This window comes from Sylvia atricapilla, chromosome 10 (assembly GCF_009819655.1).
Source record: "Sylvia atricapilla isolate bSylAtr1 chromosome 10, bSylAtr1.pri, whole genome shotgun sequence".
Classification (NCBI taxonomy): domain Eukaryota; kingdom Metazoa; phylum Chordata; class Aves; order Passeriformes; family Sylviidae; genus Sylvia; species Sylvia atricapilla.
The window spans coordinates 16498109-16519054 of NC_089149.1; the positions used below are offsets into that span (position 1 = coordinate 16498109).

The 20946-nt window shown below is 49.0% G+C and overlaps 1 protein-coding gene across 3 annotated transcripts in view; it reads right to left on the bottom strand.

Annotated features, from left to right (window-relative positions):
• Positions 1-1643: 1643 nt before the first annotated feature.
• The window catches only part of HDLBP (high density lipoprotein binding protein), a 38631-nt gene continuing 19328 nt past the window's right edge, over positions 1644-20946 (bottom strand). For all 3 annotated transcript variants that reach the window (XM_066326088.1, XM_066326087.1, XM_066326089.1), the window contains exons 4-28: positions 20323-20477; positions 19625-19840; positions 17841-18047; positions 17265-17480; positions 16244-16450; positions 15938-16045; positions 15307-15411; positions 14809-14887; positions 14143-14282; positions 13761-13865; positions 13350-13463; positions 12936-13022; positions 12628-12759; positions 12085-12303; positions 11022-11243; positions 10575-10793; positions 9733-9871; positions 9190-9344; positions 8486-8590; positions 7704-7838; positions 7017-7160; positions 6657-6842; positions 5206-5322; positions 4659-4787; positions 1644-4034 (exon numbers count right to left, since the gene is read on the bottom strand). In XM_066326088.1, coding sequence (XP_066182185.1) covers positions 3948-4034; positions 4659-4787; positions 5206-5322; positions 6657-6842; positions 7017-7160; positions 7704-7838; positions 8486-8590; positions 9190-9344; positions 9733-9871; positions 10575-10793; positions 11022-11243; positions 12085-12303; positions 12628-12759; positions 12936-13022; positions 13350-13463; positions 13761-13865; positions 14143-14282; positions 14809-14887; positions 15307-15411; positions 15938-16045; positions 16244-16450; positions 17265-17480; positions 17841-18047; positions 19625-19840; positions 20323-20477 — 3728 coding nt within the window. In that variant the 3' untranslated portion in view covers positions 1644-3947. The remainder of the gene's footprint in view (positions 4035-4658; positions 4788-5205; positions 5323-6656; positions 6843-7016; positions 7161-7703; positions 7839-8485; positions 8591-9189; positions 9345-9732; positions 9872-10574; positions 10794-11021; positions 11244-12084; positions 12304-12627; positions 12760-12935; positions 13023-13349; positions 13464-13760; positions 13866-14142; positions 14283-14808; positions 14888-15306; positions 15412-15937; positions 16046-16243; positions 16451-17264; positions 17481-17840; positions 18048-19624; positions 19841-20322; positions 20478-20946) is intronic.

Sequence of the window (20946 nt, forward strand, 5' to 3'; positions counted from 1 at the left end):
CAACAACTGGGTGGAGATCTGCCTGGATGCCCACAAGTGCATCTGTGACCACCAGCATCCTGTGGCTGAGTGGGTTTGGGCATTGGAACCTGTTTCTCCATCCTGGAGCTCATCACTCACCTGGCCATCATCAGCAAGGTGTGCTGGGCAGGCAGTGGGGGTGAGGGGGCTGCAGGTGGAGTAAGGGAATTGGAAGAGAACTCTTTTGGGTGTTGCAGGATGCAGTGTGATGAGGGCAGCAGCAGAGCTCGGGGTGGGTCTGCCTGTGCAGCTCCAGCCATGGGCAGGGGGCAGCTGTCATGCTCTGGGCCTTGCTTGGCAATAAATGAGGGAAGAGAGCAGCTGTCTGCTGTCCCAGAGGAGTGTCATGTCTGGTTTGTCAGGCTGAGGGCAAGGAGATGCAGAAAGCCACCCCAGAAGCACAGGGCATGAAGGAGGGTGGGGTGGGCTGTCTCCTAGCTGCAGGATCTGCTGCAGCACATCTCCCTGCTTCCAGGCCTTCCTCATAGCCTTCAGTTCTGATTTTCTGCCCCATGCATACTACAGGAACATCCATAACAGCAGCCTGCCTGGCAATGTGAACCTGTTGCACCCACCACGGGACTTTGTCCTGCACAGCAACACCCATACAAGGTGGGAGCCTGTTCCTGCTTCAGCTGGCTCCTTTCTTAGGCTCGGATTTTGCCTTTCTCTGCTTCTGCCACAGCAAACATTTTGTTTAGGAGAGTGATGGCCAGGTCCTTTTGGCCAGGTCCCCGTTGTCCACCCACTTTCTTGAGGTCCTGGGGGCTAGGGCTGAGCATGTGCTGGACACGTCTGCGTGTGGGGTTAGTGGGGAGGGGCACTGGACACCATTGTGGAGGGAGGTGCTTCTGTGAAGAATAAACTCCCCCAGGGCCAGGTTACTTGTGGGACTTAAGTCTCAGCAGAAGCTGGCTGAGGGCGGTTCTGCTGTGCTCTGGCATGCCAGGCTAGGAGCAGGGGTAGCTGTCCGAGAGCTCAGTCAGCACCTGCTGCACTTTGCTCCCTCAGATACAGAGCATTCAGGGACCAGCATCGCAGCCTAACCCTGACTTACTGGCAGCTGCTGGCTCTATACTCAGGTTGCATGGTAAATCTTTGAGGTACCAGCTGCTGGGTGGCCCAGGCTGTCATGCTGGGGCAGGTGTAAGGACTCACCACAACAGCCAACCCTCACCTCCCATCCACTGCCAGCATTTGGGTTTTGTTATTGGATGTGTGATTGCAGGGATGGAACCTGACATTCCTGAGGCTGTGGAGGTTAAGATGAAGTGTGAACAGTATGTGGCCAAAGAGGCTCTGGTTGTGGAGTAGCTGAGTAAGAGGGACCATGGCTGATGCCTCCCCTTCCTCCCTTACACCAGCAGTAGCCTTGGTACCAGCTGCCTGGAGGCAAGGTTTGTGTTTCCCTATGAGGAGGGCACAGCCCCTGCCCCTTTCCTGCTCTCACCCCCTTCCTTCGACCCACTGCTTGCCATGTGAGTCCCACGCTTTCAAGGGCATGCCCACACCAAAGGCTCTTGTGCAAACTTCAAATCCTTAAATCCCTGGCTAACCCCAGCCAAGCATGAGCTGTCTTGGATCTCACCCCACCAGCAGAAATAATACCCACCACACTCCAAGCTGTTTCAGGTTTTATTTTAGAATTTATAAAATTCCAGTGTCATCCATACTCATGAGCCTTTTTACATGTTTGCATATAGTCTCCAAATTCCAAAGTTAAGGCCAAGGGATCATTGCTATGGAAACGTACAATATGGAAGACGTCAAAGAGAAGAAATGGACACATGCCACAGTCTGCTGCGGAAGGAGGGTGGTGGGGGGACAGTACTAGGTACAATCACTTCATGACCTTCTTTAGAGTGGAAGGTTGGGCTGTGGGGCATGAGCCCAAGGCAGTGGGTGCCCTGGCTGTAACTTAAGCCTTGCTGTGCAACTGGTGAGGGCACGGGGGCATAAAGAGCAGGAGGGGGTGATAGGCTTGGTGATGCAGGGCAGACCTAAGCTACAGAGTAATTAACCATTTTCTGACAGACGCAGATGGGAAGGTACCACCCTAGTTCCCCTTCTCCCGTGCTGGAGGCAAGGCCACCCTGTCCTTCAGGGGTAACCAGGCACCCCACAATGGGCCATGGTCCGTTTCACTTGGTTCTCAGACTAAAGGAGAGCACTGTGAGGTTTTGGTTTGACTTCTGCATAGCAGTCTTTGCCAAGAAGAGCTGGCGCAGGCAGGAAAAGCATCGGCATGTTCGGCCTGTCCCAAGGAGGGAAAGGCAAAGTGGCTGGGCTCAGCCTGCCACAGTTGTGCTCTGTCAGTAGCACTAGACAAGAGAGGCTGCTTGTCCAAGAGCTGAAGCAGCTGGGACAGAGGAATGGCTCAGACTACAAGCTCTGTAGGACCGATGCAGGGAAGTGGGGGCACACAGAAACCCCACGCTGCATGCCTCCCTCCACAAAGACGTGGTTTTCCTCTTACTTGCTGGAGGAGGTCAGACACAACATCCTTTGAGCAAGCTGTGGCAGGGCCGAGGTGCAAGTGGCCCCGAGTACAGATCATGGATCACCCTCTGCCATATGATGGAAGTCTCAGGAGGGCTCATCACACACATCTACCCCAAATGCTGTTGGAGCAGAAGCCTGGCTCACACAACCTCTGCAGCCCAGGGCTACGGCACAGCTGCACCCACAGCCCTGGGGGAGCAAGCCCTGTGCTAGCTCAGCATGCAGTCCTACAGATTGACAGCCTGCCTCAGCAGCACCAGGCTCTGCTGCCCTCTGGAGCAGCTCTCACAGCTGTGCGGAGACACAAGGCTCCTCCTGCTTCTCCTATGGCTGTCCAGGTGACAGCAGGAGTAGCTGCTAACCCATGACCATCGAGAGGCCCCCATCATACTGATGTCTGAGGTAGAAAGAAGGCAACAGGAACGGTGTGACTGCTGCTCATGCCCAGCTGCTGCAGCACTAACAGTAGGCCACAGCTTTTCCAGGCTGTGCATCCCACCAGCTGCTCCTGAGCCGTGTCACTGCAGTGACCTCGGCCGAGCCAAACCTGTCCCATGTGGCCACAGTGCCACGTACTGGCTCTCCTGCCTGCTCACACTGCTGGGAAGGGGGGAACAGGGAGCAGCTCTGTCATCAAGCACTGGAAGACTGGTCAAGTGTGCAGGCTGGGGCTGTGCTTGGTGCGGCGCAGGGACGCGCGCTCACTGCGCTCAAAGGTGTTTTCCTGACCAGGGGAGCCATACCTTGCTCTCGCCCCTTCCAGCTCTGTTGTCTCTACAGCCTATTGAAGGTTTTGTTTCTTTAAAAAGCAGGTTTCTGACCTTACAGATTATTTTAAGCTCTCCCCACAGTCAGCTATCAGCATTAAACGAATTTTTGGCAGTTAAAAGGAAAAAAAGTTGATTGCACTCTACAAAGATAAGGTAAGGCCTGGGATAAACACAAAGGAAAGAGGGCAAACGTTTTGGCTTTAGAAAGTCAAGGAAATTTATTTCCTGAGGTCATGAGACAGGAAGTAGATTCCTAGCCACAGTAAAGGAGGTCTCCTAATGAAGGCGAGAATGCCTAGTCAGACATGCTCAAGAGAGCAGATTGCTCTGCTAGCGCTTGGGAAGCTGCAAATCTTAGCCACTTGGAGTCAATTATGAAGTTTCTAACAAAAACACACACATTTAGTGTTTGAATCTGAGTGGAAGTCTTGTTCCAAAGAAGGAAAGAATATCCATCAAGAGATGAGGGTGGGTCCTAGACACGGTGATAGCTGAGGCGGGAGCAGGATGGGGTCTAGCACTCCAGACACCATTAGGAGACCTCTTGGGAAAATTGATTTGTGCTCCAGCCGCTGGGTCAGATTTCAGACAGTAAGTATTTGTGGCAGGTTAGTGTCAGGTCAGCGGGCTGGAGGAGTTTCTGCTTCCAGGTCATTATCGTTTGGGTCCCCAGGGAAGAGTCTTGGGGGCCACTTGAGCCCCAAAGCTGGGGAAGTCTTCAGAACTGCTCATATCAGGGGCCTAGAGCAAACAAAAAGGGAACAAGTTAAGCTCCTGCCCGGCTGTGAATTTACATGGTGAGGCCCTGAGCTAGGTAGCATTGCTGATATCCCAGGAGGAGACACAATGGGGAAGGGACAAAAAGGATCACTGTGGCCCCAGGACATCCAGAGGTGACATTGAGAAGGATGCAGATAAAGTGCAAAAGGCTCCAAGGGTCCCAGATCAGTAACTGGGACACTGGAGCAGGGTCAGGCCAGCTCTGCAGCAGCCCTGGGACAGCTCAGGATGAGCTGCCACATGTCCCAGCTCAAGAGATGCAAACACTGAGCCAGTTCTGTGCTGCAGCAAGTCTCAAGTCCCAGGCCTTATCCCTACCCCTAAAAATAACACAAACCTGGCAGGACACTTTCTGGTAAGGACCCCCATTCCCCAACAGTTCCACAGTGGTGTAGCCAGAGTGGACAAGACATTGGGAAAGTGCTTTGAAAGCGGGACAGGACAGCCCAGGCCTGTGCTCAGGCCACAAGGAGCAGCAAAAAGCTGCTTTCTCTGTCACCAAGGAGAGAGTGCTCTGTGTCCCCAGCACAGACAGAAGTGTCCCCACACCCTGTGCCCCCAGCCTGCAGCACAAGCAGCACTCACCTTCTCATTGTTGACGGTGGCCCAGGGGGCATCTCTCACCACAAAGCCCTTGGATGGGGCCTTGGACTCTTCGTGTGAGGAGGGCTTCATGTACACCTGCATTGCCTCATTGTCCACCACATCTGCAAGCTGCAGTAACACAACCAGTGAGGGGGGGCATCTGGATAGCTCTCAAACTGGAATAAAATGCCCACCCCTTCATTTCACGACACTGCAACCTGTTCAAGCTCATCAGCCTGTTCTACAATGACCAGAAATAGTGTGTCTGCACTAGTCTGAGGGCCACAACTTTTAACTGGTGCAAGCTGCCACAAGGTAAGAACATGCACATCCTGGGGTATCCCAGCATTCTCATTCTGTCCTCTCCTGGACAGAGGGGGCAATCCAGCTGGTTTGAGGGACAGTTGCAGTGGAAGCAGCCATCTGCACAGGGCTCAATTTCTCTGATGCAGTGGAAGGAAATACCACATGGACATAGTTCAGACATCCAGCTCTGTGGCAGGGGAAGCTCTTGCTGAGCCCCACCACAGATTTGCTGAACACTTACATATTCCTCCTCCAAGTTCAGGATGTGATCAATAGCTTCTTCCACGTTCTCAGGGAGCCCTGTCACAGTCACACAGTTGGGGTCAGGAGCTCCACTCTGGGGAAAGCGAATATCCACCTGTAACACAAGGAACAGCACAAGACTTATATCTGCACATCTGAAATGCCAGAGACTCCCCATGACCCTTGTCACGGATCACTATCATTGATGCCCTAATTACTGTCTGTTCCCAGCTACAAGTCTGTTTCAGACCTCCACAGCTTAGACACTGAGGGGCAAGCAGTTATATAGCTGGCCCCAAAACTTGCCCAGTTTCCTGTGGAAGGAAGCAGAGCAGTCTGTAGTAAGGACCCAACTTCCAGCAGCCCCCTGCTGCTCTCATTCCCAGAGGCTCACTGCTTTCTGGGCAGCTCCTGCTGCAGAGGCAGGAGAGGGGCTGCATTTCCAGACAGTGTCCTCACACTGCTGCAAGCATTTTTACCAGTGAGCCATCACCACAATGAAAGCACGATGAACTTTCTTTTTCTGCCACAGAATAATCCTGGTTGACAAATGCTTTATAGAGCTGGTCTTGTGCACTCCATGCACAAGCACTGTGCTTTCTCACACCCTGCCTTCCAGATGGGTAGCAAAAATCTAAACAAGACAAGACCAAACCCAAAGGCTGCTAACGCTCATTTGGGAACCAGTTTGTTTCAACAACTGAGCCCAGCCAAAATGCAAGTCTCCAAAATCCCATGTCAGTATTCACATTCACTACTGCCCCTGCAGCAGGAGCCGCCCAGAGAATACACCATGACTCCCAAAGTCAAGGGAATCCACAGTGGCCAAAAAAAAAAGTCAGAGGAATTCCCTGAGTTAAGCTCAAGTAGCTGGGGGGGTCACCCTCCTCGCAGAGCCGCCCAGCAAGCAGCCTGGCTGCCCACTTCAGTAATCAGAGTAGCTGATGTACACATCGTCTCCTCTCTCTCAAGATCAACTGGGATCCTGTCTGCAAGAAATCCAACAAAAGCGCTCCCAGAGAGGGACAGAACTCAGTGCTGCTTTCAGGGCTAACCCAGAGCACCAAGGAAGCATCCCCAGGGTCCACTTCCATCTGGGTTCCAGAAAAACAGGAAAAGCTCCTGGCCTGGCTCCAGAGAAACATGACCCAGAACTGAGGTGGTGTGGGGGTGTTTCAGCTGGTGCCTGCTATGGTGTCCAGACAGCCCGAGTGCCCTGGGCACACCAAGGTATTCTGGGCCAGGGATGCTGCTCATATGCTGGTGGAGTTGAAGGTGAGCAGGGCAGCACTGGATTTTCTTTCACATCTATTCTAGCTGAAGATGCTGAACATGCACAAGACATAAGAACCACAGGATGTGAGCCTCATTCAGCACCAAGCTCTTTAGACAGGAGAAAGTGGCTGTCCAGGCCCCCCCTGACCTGTGTGGCACTGCCCCACTGCTCACCTTGAACTCATCCATGATTTTACGGATGGCTTTTCCACGTGCACCGATGATGCGTGCGTGGACACGATGGTCCAGAGTCACATCCTCAGAAACCATCTGCTCCAGCTCGCCAACGATCTTCATGATGGCATCCCGGGCAGCCTCAGCGTTCTTCTCATAGCCAGTAATGGTGATCTGGTCTTGGGCCTGGGGCACAGAGATGTGTGGGAGACCAAGCGCAAAAGCAGCTGAGCAAGATTTCTCCCTGCTAATTCCCTTCACCATCCATCTTACCCAAAGGCAGTGGAGAGAGTTCAGAGCTCTCAAGAAGATGCTCAGAGACAACCACTAGCCATCCTTGTACTCTGTCTGATCTCTCACCTGGCTTTCATCGTCCTTGTCAGGGAACTGGATGTTGACCTCGTGCTCTGTGCGTATCTGGGTGATCACTGCTCCCTTCCGCCCAATGATTTTAGGGTGATACTTGGGATCTACAGTGACTGTTAGTTTGAAGCTTCGCAGGGCCTGCAACAGGAGAAGGGGAGTGAGAACAGAGAGCACACCATGGCTGTTCAAGTGATGTCCACTTGAGTCACAGCCTTTTCTTCTGGCTGCTGAGATGCATGGAACAGATCTTGCAGGGCCATGCTTGAGCAGCCAAGCCATCCATCCACTGGAGCCTTGTGCTTTTGCCAAGTTCAGAGGGAAACTGCACACTGCAAACAACCACCCAACTCATCCCTAACCTATTACTCAGATAATCCCTAACCCGTGATAAGGATTCAGTGAGGATAGGTAGATAGAGACTGACAGCACAGTGAGGTTCCCACCCACCAGTGTCTCAAAAGTACGTGAAGGTGCAAGAGAGACCTGGACAGCCCAAAGTTACATTCCCAAACTCTCCTGTCAGTTCATGGTAAATGAGCTACCTTTGAGTAACCCATTTATGACCATCCCACACTCACAGAGCAGCTGAGGGTGCCCCTAAAAGATGAGGTGTTCCAGGAGTCTGTGCTCCAGAGGCTGAAGCCATGTTTGGCTGGAAGGGAGGACAGGCACAGGCCTTACCCGATCCTCTTGTTCAGCCTGCAGCTCCTTCACTCTTTCCAGGAGCCCGGCCTTGGCACGGTCCAGGTTGGTAGCCAGCCCAGTGATTGTGATGATATCTGATTGCAGCTCAGGAGCAGGCACCTGGATGTTCACCTAAGTAATAAGTAGTGACAATCATTTTGTATCACTGCTCATTCTGTATCAGTTGTGATGCCTCTGACTGCAAGCTGGAATCTTGCTGGTCTCCCCTGACACCTGGTTCCCACCCAGGCAGCCTAAAACCCACAGAACGGCTGAGGTTGAAAAACACCTCTGGAGGTCATCAAGCTGGGCCACCTGGAGTCAATTGCCCAGGACCATTTCTAGATGGTTTCTGAATAGAACTCTGTTTCTCCAGCCCTTTGCTGCCCTAGAGAGGCCAGGAGACAAATATATGTTCAAAAACACTGACTGCAGCCAACCTTCAACAGCCCCAGAGACTCTGGAGAATTCTCCTGAATGAGTGGGCACAGCAGAGCTGTTTCCCAGAGCTCAGGAGAAAAACAACTCTCACACTGATGAGGAATCCCTGCAGACACCAAACAAGTCAACACTCACAACATCAACGCCCGTTGTACAGCTTCAGCACAAAACCTCGCAAGCCCTGGATCCGGGGTCCAAAACACACAGGGATCATTTTCCTATTATGGAGTCTTGGATTCCACAGCAGACCTGAGTATGTTGTAACTCTCCAAACCCCCAACATGGTCACCTACAGATTCTCCAGGACAGAGGAGATGGAAGGAAGGGCAACAACTTACTTCAAACTCATCCATCATTTTGCGGATCCCACTTCCTTTCTGGCCTATGATGTAACGGTGAAGATCAAAGGGAACTTCCACCTCAATGGTGACAGGAACCAGAGCCTGCAGGGGATGGGGCACAGTTTACCAGTGGAAAAACTTCTCTTGTCTTCTAGCTTGCCATATACTTGCCCAAAAGAACACGCTGCTGAACAGAGGTATGTTCCCTTCTAGTCAGAATACAAATTTGACAGGAAGAAAGGACAGCTGAGAACGCCAAAATGACCTGTTGCATATTTTCGAAACAAGCCACCTGAAACCCAACCTGTGGGACAGGTTGTTTTCATATCCTTGGCTCCAGTCTAGCAAAGGTTTGGAAAACATCATTAGAGAAGCATGGGAAGGTCTGCTGAACCTAGAATGACTCAGCCTCTACCAGACTCCTCTTCCCAGCTGTGCTCCTTAAAACAATCATGTAACGTTTTTATGGCTACTGGAGCTGCTTACAGGCATTAGTAATTGAAAAGTTAGACACTGATTCAAGCTGCCAGGCTAAGTCACAGAGCAGAGGGGCTTCCCCGGATCAGTGCAGAATCCCTCTACAGCCAGCATCACTGACCACTGGCACTGCACCTGGACTGAGCAGCTTTTACTATCACCACCAAAAATTACATCCAAGTATCACCACCTTAACAAGGCAAGGGGCTGAGAAAGCCACACACCTGCAGTGCCTCCTTTGCCGCCTCACACTTCTCCCTGCGGCCAGAGATGATGATGATATCGCACTTCTTCGGAGAGCTGGGATCTGTGTCCTTCCCTTCCTTGCCTTCCCCACCTTCCTCACCATTCTCCTGCACAGCTGGCTCCACAACAGGGGCTGGAAACATGGAAAATCTCGTGTTCAATCCACAGAGGCCCCTCCTCACTCATTATCTCCCTTTTCCAGATCTTAAGGCTCAGCCACCAGTGAGACTTCACTAAGCCCATGAGCCTTTTTTGGCAGGGTAACTCCTTGTTCTCTGTGTACTCTGCAGTGACAACATGTTCACAACACCCAGGCCTGCAGTTTGACCTCCTGAAACTGCCCCTTTCCCAAAAGGACAAGGCTGATGCTAAGCCCAGATTCAAGGACACTGCAGGAACACCATGGATCAATTCTCTCTATAAACTGAAAGTAGAACATGCCCACTGGTACAGAGCATAGGCTACACTACACTCATTTGATCATCCCAACTACCACCCAAATATGCACCCACAGGTATTACCTGGGTTTTCCTCCCTGTCAGGGAATTTGATCTGGACGCCATAGTCCCGGGTGATCTGCTGGATCCGGGATCCTTTGGGGCCCATAATGGACCGGTGGAATTTTTGTGGAATGGTGCATTCGATTGTCACTTGAGCTTCCTGTGGGAAAGCAGAGTTGCTCTATTGTGATGCAGCCTCTTTCACACCAGAAAACAGGATATTTGTGCATGGTGAAATCCAAAACGGACACAGAGAGGAGGCAGAAAAGATAACAGCTGACAAGGGAAGAAATGAAAAATTCCTTGAATTGTTCCTCTCTGAGAAGAGCAGAGGATTTAAAGTTGCCTTCAACTCAGGACATTAAATGCTTCCAAGACTTCAGGCTTCAAACTCTTTAATACTCTGAAGAAGAGGAAGTATTGGAAAAAATGAAAAAAACCCCAAAAGAGATAAAAGGGTATAGAACAGGTTTTGCCACTTGACTGCTTCCCAAAGCCAATACTAACAGTGCAGAAAACCCCTGAAAGCAACCACTGCTCAAGGCCAGACACGGAGAGATACAAAAAAGCTCCAATCCTTTAATGTCTAGATGTACATCAAGGAGTGGTCTCCTACTTGCACCCTCAAAACCCAAGCAGGTTGTCAGAGAAGGAAATTCATTCATACAGCATTGCCATTTTGGAGCCAGCTGCTACCCCCAGGCCAGGATCTAAAGTCTGCAGACTGTGTATGTTAACAGCAAAGGTTCAAATCCAAGAACTACCATGGGACTTGTTCACAGAAAGCTTGGTCATACAGCAGGTTCAAGTAGGACACTGCTGAAGGAACAGAGTACAGAAGAAACAGTTTTTCTACAACATACCAGGTCCTCGATGATCTCCTGGATGCGTTTCTTGGCTGCCTCCACACAATCCTTGGCTCCCTTGAGGGTGACTTTATCGCTCTGGGTGCCGGAGCGCGGGAAGCTGACCATCACACCACCATATTCATCTGCAATCTCACGGAGAACTTGTCCTCGACGGATGACAAAATGGCGGTGATGCTTGGGGTCAACCACCATGGAGTCTTCAACCACGTTATCCTGCCAACACATAACAGCCAATCAACCCCACCTGTCCTGGTGATAGGCATGAGTTGGCTGCACTCAACAGCAGTCAGCTTACAACCTCACTCCACACTTACAGGGTAAGGAAGGATCTTCCTGAGCTCCCATGAAGGGCAGCAAATGGTTTTAGGACAAGCAGATCCCTCATGCTGACTCATTACACCTTGCCACAGTGGGATGCAAGAAAGTAGGAAAAGGTCATACCAAATTCTTGATGAGGGCTTCCAGCTCCTTCTGTGCTTCTTTGACAGCTTCCTCTGTCCCCATGATAGTGATCAGTTCCTGATCTTTGTCCTCAGAGGTGGGGAAGATGATGCGGGCACCCGTGTTGTCTCGCACCTTACGGATGTTGCCACCACCCTTACCAATAAGGAATTTGTGGTACTCTGGCTTTGCACGGAGGTCAACAGTGTAACTCTTTGTTTGCTGAAAAGAGCCAGAGACCCATGAAACATGTTAATATACAGAAAATATCCATCAGCACCTACAGTCAGCATGCAGATGTGTTACCTGCACTCACATGCAGAGTGCTGCAAAAGCGAGGTAGATGCAGTGTACCACTGAAAGCTAAAAAGGTATACAATGTCTTAAATTAAGAACACTATCCCACAGATGTTTTCAGGGCCAAAAAACTAACTGTACACTCAGTATGACCAATGAGATTATGAACAGACACTTCCCTAGGAGAAGGGTCTGACCTGCACGAAAGGCAACACAATCATTTACTAACTGACTGCTGCAAGCCAGGCTCACAGAGGCAACCAACCAGTTCCCAGCAAGAACATGCTCATGTGCTGACCCTAGAAAGCTTGCTATTATAGTGACCAGTCAGTCAGCCACAACTCAGAGCAAGGTTTTGTAACCAAAAGCTCTCAAATCTGAATATATGCAGTGAAATGGAAGAACTGGAGCTGAAATACAGATATTTAGAAAAAAGTGAAGGAGATCTACAGAGTAAACGATTTCAGAAAAGAGCAGATACCCAAGAATATTCAAATCACAGAAGCAGGGAGCCTTAACTCTGAGTATCTCATCAGACATAGATGCATTACAGACAGTTCTTCTACCCATGAGAGAAGAACTCATTGTCACAAGGATGGAAGTACAGCTTTCTTTTAATCACCCAAACTGTACTCAAATCCCTCAAAAGAGGATTTGCTCAACTGATGCCAAAGGCTTCCATGCAGACAGAGAGAACCACTTTGACCTTCAAAATGAAACAGCTGGTCAAACCAACCTGCTCCTTCCCCTATAAGGCAAGGCTCACCTTCTCCTCTGCCAGATGTAGCAGCTGTTTCTTGGCTTTCTCCACATCCTGGGCTGGGCCCCTGATGGTCACAGTGTCACTGCCAGAGCCCTCTGTGGGGAAGTGGATGTGGACTCCACCACATTCCTCCATGATGGAGCGGATGAAGCGGCCTTTGGCGCCAATGAGGGAATTGTGGAGTTTGGAAGGAATAGAGACCTCCACTTCTGTGATGTTGGCCTAAGTGAGGACAGTACATGGTGTTAGTCAAGCTATAGCAACGTGTTTGCACAGACCCTGCTTGCCCTCTAACTCTCCCGTGGCCAGGAGCTTTGCAGAGCTGAGTGTGAGAAATGCCTGACCAGAGGGCATCGGGACTGGCCACTCCCAACACATGTGCAGCCACAAACTTCAGCTGAAGAGTCAAGAACAGATTGACATCCATATTTGTCTCCCCGCCTGCCACACATCCCACTACAAGCACTTCTATATTCTCATCTCCTGTAACTCCTATAGTTATGTTTTCAAGTCCCTAATCTGCCACAGGCCAGTTGTTGCACTTACCAGTTCCTTTTGGATAGCCAAAATTCTGTGGCGAGCAGCCTCACAGTTTGCTCTTTTGCCTGTGATAATAATTGTCTCTGAGTTGCTGTTCTCAGCTGGGAGATCTATTTTGGTGTTGCTTTCTTCACGGATCTGCCAAAATTAAAAAAAAAAATCCCAGCAAAATCATTTGAGTGATGTCCCATGTCAGAAAAAAAGACCTTGGAGGTTTTATTTTAACATTAGCAATGAGCAGGGGAGACCAGTGAATGAGATTTCACTGCAGGCAGTCACCATAATGAGCAGTGAAGACAGGAAAGATATCTCACCTTCTTGATGTTGGCACCTCCTTTCCCTATGATGTTCTTGTGGAATTGTTTGAAGATGGGAACAGAAATAGAAAAGCTGTTTTCAACCTAAGAGAAAAAAGAAGGGAGAACTGAAGATTACACCATCCTGGCAAGTGAGGCGCCATCCCAGGAACCTGACAAGCAAGCTTCTGACAACAGGCTTAGACTCAAGGAATTCTCCATATGGGATACTTCCAAGAATAAACAAAGACATGTACCCTCTCCTATAGCCCTGAAATAACAGGTATTACTTGCCTGCCCCCATACACTTAGAACCATGTCCACAGTTCCCTCATCTTGAGGTGTATCAGCCCTAGCCAAGCCACTACAGCTCTGCTCTATTCCAGAGTTATCCAGGCATGGAAGAGAATAGCAGAAAGAAGTCTCCCTTACCAGGTCTGCTACCATCTTTTGCATGTACTTGGTGCACTTCTCCACCTCGTTTTTGGGACCTCTGAGTTGGACAATGTCACTCTTGTGTGCAGGGTCTGGGAAGTTGATGATAACCTGCAGGAAACAGTCACTTAGGGCCAACTCAGACAAATACAAGAATTGTCATATCAGACATGTGCAAAAGTTGAGGTGATCCTGCACATCTTTCCCATTTGGAAGCAGGTAACCATGTCAGCAGTCTCTGGCCAGAAGAACACCTTCTCACATACATTAGATGTATGAGCAGACACATATCAGTTAGATATTTCTCATACTCACTGACACATCACATTTATGACTTTGCTGACCATGTGTCTATTATCAACATAGCAAATATGCCCTCTGAATCCCTTATCTCCTAGAAAGCCTTACCTCTGGGAATTTCTCCCGGATTTCCCGGATCCGCTCGCCCTTCTGCCCAATGATGGTCCGGTGGAATTTCTGCTCAATGATTAGGTCCTTGGTGCGTTCATTTTCCTGTGGAAAGCAGAGTTTACATGGAGTGTTCAGCAGGTGAGCCACAGAATTGTAATTACCAGTTTGCTCCCCCACAGCTTACTTGTCATCTATGTTTTTCCTCCATAACATAACTCACTCTAGGTTGACAGAGAAGGGGATCCAAGGGAATAGAGGAACATGCACTTGTCATGAGATCCAAGTGCTCAGTGGGCAAGGGGCACACACCTCTACCAGAAGGTTATTAGGGAACACAAAAGCTCAAACTGTGACCTCGCAGGCATCACATCCCACTAACCATACGGGAAGCGAGTTCCAGCAGCTCTTTCTTGGCCTGTTGGACCCCCTGTGGGTCTCCTTCAATTCTGATCAGGTTGCTCTTCTCATTGTCCGGGGGAATACGCACAGACACCTTGTAGAGGTCCTTAATCCTGTTAACTGCAAAGCAAGGGACTTGGATTCAGCAAGAGCAGATCTGTGCTAAACAAGAATCTGTACAATTAAATACTATGGCATCTAGAGGCAATAGTTCACTTGCCAGAATGAGACATCTGTTTCTTCCCCAGACAGCATGATATTTAGACTAGAAGATTCATTTCTAATCCCCAATTCTTTTCTGGGGAGAAACTCACCATGCAGATTTCTACTCTCCCATCTGAGTTCTAAAATGAAATTCATATAGACCAACTTGAAAAAAAAAGGAAAAAGACAACTCTCCAACCTCCCTAATGCATAAAAATTCCGCCAGGACACAGCAGAATAATCTGTTCAACTTTCCAACACTTTAAAGCCATCCCAAGGCCTCACTGTCCATTTACCCATTTATCTCCTTGTGCCAACCGCACCCCAGAAGGGAAGAGGCAGTGTAATGGAGGCAGCACCCTGGTTGAGCCACAGAGCCACGATATGATCAACTAATCACAGAGTCTGAGCACAGGAAGGATAAGAAAGGAGTCTCACTTACTGTTAGCTCCGTTCTTGCCAATGAGGTGTCGGTGGAATTTGTGGTCAACATTGATTTCTGCATAATCCATCCGGTTGATCTACAAAGAATTGTACAGGGCTAGGCAGGGCAGACCCCCTCTGCTGCTGCCTGTGCCCACTGCCAGGCAGCTGCCAGCCACAAACACTCCTCCTGCTAGTGAGCAGAGCAGAACACTCCTCTGTTTTCAGCTGAGAGCACCATGCTTGTGAAACATTTAAAGGTACTTAAATGCCTCTCCAGCTGTGACTGAAAAAGAATTTTTCCTTCTCTGCATCAAAAGACTCAAGATGTGCTTGTGATTTTTTAAGAAAGCTTCATAACCAAGGCTTTCGTTCACCTGCCACACAACTTGCCTTCTGCATGTTCTGTTAAGCCTGTGGAGATACCCACAGACATGAGGTACAGTTCCTCTCTGTTCTGTTGCCCCAGCTTTCCCCACTTTTTTCTTATATACCAGAACTAGTACCACCAACTTACCAGATCCTTGACCATGACTTCAATCTGTTCCTGAGCCACATTCACATCTTCTGTAGGTCCTTCCAAAGTGATTTTGTCTTCTCCTTCAGTGAATTCGATGTGAACCTTGAGACACAAGGCAAGGAAACCAGTAAGAATTTTCCAAGACACAAAGCAGGTCAATGCTGTTAGTCAGGCCTACACCATCAATCCCTACCACTAAGGGTACACAGGATTTCAGAAGTAGGCAATCTACAATTCTGGCCATATCAGGGTCTAGAGCATAAGGTTTTGGTGCTGTCCTGGAGTCTGCAAGGCCTTTGTAGAAGTTCCTTACCTATCCCTTCTCCAGATACCATCCAACTCACAAGGGAGAAGCCTCACTGAACTTAGCATTTCCAGATCTCCTATTACATCAATTTTCCAAATACTAACACATAAAGCTTCCTTTGAAGGACTCAATGCTTGAAAGTAATACAGGATGGGAAGAGTATGAGACAGTAGAATTTGGTAGTTCCCTTGAATATTATAATATCTGTCATTTCCTCCCTGGTTTTATCCATGCTAGAATACATTTTTCTCTCTCCAAAAAGTGAGCTGGATTAAACTACATTCTACTTCAACCGGTGCTAAGCTAATAGTTCATCCATACCTTTGGCATCTGCTGAGTTATTTTGGCCAGGTTTTGTCCTTTCTTTCCAATGATGAAACGATGAAGCCAAGAGGGGGCTGAGACCGAGGAGACGGTAAAACTGTTGGCCTGAGAGACAGAGAAGCTGTTTGACGGACACACTGGAAGAGGCCTTCACAAAAATTCACTTCCAATTCCCATGCTGCACCCTCCTTATTGAGTTCTATGCTGACAACCTGACAGAGACCACCCCCCTCCACTTGTCAGTGCCCAGGGATGCATCTTTGTGGGGCTTTCAAAGGAGGCCTGGGCCCATCCAGTCAATACCTTTGCATAGACTTCAGTCAATGCTTGCCCAAGCTTTTCAGGCTCGCCTCGCAGTATCACCGTCTCCGAGCTACTGTCAGTGGGTGGGATCTCGACAGAGACTCCAGTTTTCTCCAAGATCTCCTGCAGGGAATTACCCTTGGGGCCGATGACATACTTGTGCTGGGACTTCTTCACCTCCACAGCGATGGTAGTAGTCTTCTTTTTCTGTAGGAGCAGAGGCACTGGAGCATCAATCACAAGGGAGCAGGGAAGGACAAAAGTGAAAGGAAGAGACACAAGATGCAGTGAAGCTCAGCACCCAGGAAAGATCAAAGCAAAGGTGAGCACAGGAGTTCTGCGGTACCCTAGCATCTCTGAGACCTGCCTACAGAAAGCCCTATTCTCAAAAATTTACAGGTGAAATACAAAAATTCTGTTTAAGCTCCCTGGGACACTACATGGAAGAGACCACATACACACCCCTGCCCTTGCACAATGCCCTGCTGTCCCCAGGCAGTGCTGTAATGCAACACCACGCTATAAGCTGATTATCTATGTTGAAATTCAGACTGGTACAAATACAGATGTAATCATGAGGAAAAACAGACCAACAACTCACAACAAGGATATTCACAGTGAAGCTAGCAATGGAAAATAAACTGAAGTGAAATTTACTTTTCAGCAACTTCTACTCATGTAACAATTTTGATACTGTCAGTTGGCCACACTGTAGCCTTCACACTTCCCTCCTTCCTTTGCAGCACCTGTGAAAACACACACCCAGAGAGCTCTTTGCGGTCTGCTAATTTCCATTACACAAAAAAGCAGGAGATCTGATACTTCCCCGGCAGAATTACCCCAAGTCCCACTCTGCTGAGCAAGGAAATGGTAAGACCCAGGTCCATGTACTGCAAGGGCTGCTGAGCAAGAGCTGACACGAGGAGTATGCAACTGAGGGATGCACAAAAGTAGACCAAGAAAGGAAGAGGGGCTGTGAGCAGGTAGGGGGAAGATGGGAAGCTCTAGGGACCATCCATACCTTCTCCTCGTAGATCTTCTTAACACGAGCCACAGCTTGGGCCAGCTGTTCCTTTTCCCCTGTGAAGACTATCTCTGTCTTGTTAACGCTGGGCGGAGGAATGTTGATGCGTGTCCCTGTCTCCTGCATGAGCTCACTCACCAGCTTGTTGTAAGGGCCGGCAATGAAGGGATGGTACACTTTCTCCACATCCAGCCGCTCCACGGCACGCTTATCCTAGAAGAATCCAGAACAGTCCTCAGTGGAAACTGCTATTGATATTACATTACTATTTCTGCCACGGACAGCTGAATTCCCAGTGCGGTCTTGCTTGACACTCCAGCCCAAGCACCCTTTCCAGTTTCCAGGTTCCATCCCTTTCCATCTACTAATACTGATGTTCCCAACTGATGATATTCACCTCCAATCTCCTGTATTATCTCAGCTGGCATTGAATATGGTTCACTTTAAATTATGGAAAGTGCTACCTGACTTATCCACTATCTGACCATGGCGGCTACAAACATCTGATATACTGTGGAGAACCAAAATGTCCGTTCAGATAATGACATGAGAGACATCACAGGACTGAAGTACCTGCTCAGCAGAGATAAGCAGGATCTCGTGTCGGGCCTTTTCAATCCCTTCTTTAGTGCCAGTGATCTTGATCTGGTTGCTGGGGTCATCTGGGCGGGGGATCTGGATCTTGGTTGCAGTTTTGAGCTCCAGGTCCTGCAGCTTCTCACCATTCTTTCCAATGACAAAACGGTGGTGCTCCTTGGGGATGGCAACTGTTGCTGACGCCTGCAGTACAAAGGCCAAGCATCTATGAGAGCCCTAACCTGTACAGGGAAAGCTTTTCAGATGCTGCTTAGTGCTATGACTGAGGAGTAAACACAGTGCCTTCCAGCACATCCACCTAGCACAAGACTGATACTATGCCAGAGGAGTTGATCTCAGGTGCCTGTATTCCAGGAGTCTAAACCCTACTATTCCCTAAAAAGCCTTCTATTTTCCCAAGAGCAGTACTCTGAATAAGCAAAGACCTTCAAGCACAGATGAGGAGGTGTCTATGCTCCACTGTCTCACAGTCTCTCAGCACTAGAGAGCAACTGGGATGACAGCTCTGGGGTAGAGTTTATCTGAATTCTGATATCTGCTGCCAAGGCTACAGAGAAGAAGACATAACCTGACTCCTAGGAAACTGAAATTCAACACCAGAAACTTATTCTAGCAGGCAGGGAGCTTACCATTACTGACTGCTAAGGTGTTTTCAAAGCAGCACATGCTGCTTCAGGGACTGCTTCTAGATGGCTCCTCTTGAAAAAGGGTCTCCAAAACTTTTCTCAATCATTAAAGGGCTGGCTTGTAAGAGGGATTCCTGACTTCTTCCCCTCCTGAGTTTTTACTAATCTGAGAGCTTGCTTGCTACTATGCTCTTGATCCCAGTGAATATGTAACTACCACCTAGGCACTTACAATTCAAGCTACAATGGAAAAAGAAATCAATCAAATCGAAAACAGATCCCTTGGTGTGACTCTTCAACTTCCTGTCCACATGCTGATGCCAGCCAAGCCAAGGAGAAGTTGCAATACACACCTTTCAGACCTGGGGCAAGTTGGAGGAATATCTGAGGACACTGGGGCATGGATCTGTGGTAGTACAATTCAAATTATTTTTTCAGATGCACATTATGTAGGGTTTGTCCCTTTTTCTTCCCTCTGGGCTGAACAGCGCTGAGCAGACATGGTATTAACTATTGCATTACTACCTTGGACATGACACTTTAAACACATACCATGACACCTGGCTGTGACGGATCTTAATGAGAACTACCATTTTGATAATGCACTCAAGAACTTGAAGGTAAGAAATCAAAATGCAGAGGACTGAAAGGAGAAGCAACTGAAACAATGAGTCTGCAATTACTTACCAATAGGGCTCGAGCTACACAACTCAGAACCCTCATCTGAAGCTTCCAGCATTTGGCAGAACTCCCTCTTCTCTACTTTTCTTTCTCCCATCCCTCCACATTCTTCTCTGAAGGACTCCAGAGAAAACACCATTCCATTCTCACATACTATGAATTCTGTGTGAGGGGCCTGTACCCTGCCACCACCAGCACCTCAGCACAAAGTCACAGATTGAAGACTCCACCCTTCACGCAACACCTTGGCCTGTAATTAGCTTTGAACCCTATTTTAAGCCTCATTTCCATTCCAAATTGCCAACTGTATGCTTTGAAAATATATAGCCAAGCTGAATTAGTCATCTAATAACACCTCTTTGGCTTATAAGCACACACACCCAAGGGTCTCAAAGCATTCAGGAGTCTTGGGGAAGAGCAAGGACCAAGTGAGAAACAGTTAGCTGCCCTCACCTGAGTCTGCAGTCGAGCAACAATTTCCTTCCGAGCCTTCATAACTGCTTCCAGCTTGCCAGAGACCATGATGGAAAGGCCCTGGTCCTTTGCCAGAGACAGCTCCAGGTGAGCTCCTGTCTTCTGCATGATGTCAAGGCAGATCTTGGCCTGCTCGCCTTCTCCAAACTGATTCATGTCCTTGTATTTCCTCTCCTCCAGCGGAACATGGAACACCTGCTCAGCCACAGACACGGAAAAGAGCACAGCAAGCTGACAGTGTGCTTTTGCCTGACATTTTCTCCCTCTCTCTCTCGTGGCCATACAGGTCTTTAGTGGCAAGCTGACCTCCCAGGTTTGTGCAGCATATCAACCAGTTGTGGCAAGGAAGTGCAGGAGCACTGCAGCAGCCAGTCTGCTCCACACTAGGACTCTTCCTAAAGGAGGATTAGCACTCACTACAGGAATTCTGCAATCCTCCCTTCAGGCCTGCTTCAGCTATTTGTGGAACAGGGATGCAGAGGTCCTTCTGGACAGTTTTCCAACACACCCCTCCCCTCCAGAGCAGTCCTAGCTCTCAGCAGCAGTACCAGGGTAAAACATGACAAAGAGGCTGACATACCAAGGATTCCATACTCTAGGGAACGGTTCACTTCACCTGCTTACCTACTTTTGGGAGTGGGGAAAAGACAGGAGGTAAGACATCCACTCCAACCAACCTGAGTGATGACAGAAGCCTTTATTGGTCGAATTTTGCTCCAGGGACCAGCAGGTTCCTGGGCAGCTTCCAAACATGGTGCTTTCTCAGGGAGTGGAGGGAAGGCTTCCTTGTAGGTTGGAGGATCATTCTCTTCTTCAGAATTTAAAGCTGTAACTGGGGTAAAGCAAATAGGGCAAATGAGTCACTTTCCCTGCAGAAAAGCCCCTGTTCACAGGCAGTGCAATTGTAATTAGGTACCACTAAAAAGGGAGAGCAAATGGCTTGTGCCCTGCTATTAATCCTATTACAACTATGCCTATGGGGCTGCCAAGTCTGGAGCACGACTGACATCAGCACAGCACAGACTCCAGTGGATGCCACAAACCACCAGCCTTGCCTGAGCTGGCACAGGGGTGCAGGGAGTGAACACACAAGTGAATGGTGGCAGCAAACAGCACCTTACTGCCAACTTTGTCACAAGAGGTTCAATTAGGGGAAAACAGGCTGAACAGAAAGAAGTGAAAGGACCAGAGCAAGGGTGCAGGTCAGAAGGGCATAAGACAAACATAAGCCCCGGAAAAAGACAGAGAAGGACTGTAGTTAGGGCAAAGTCTAGGGAGAGCCTGTACATTATGTTTGACTC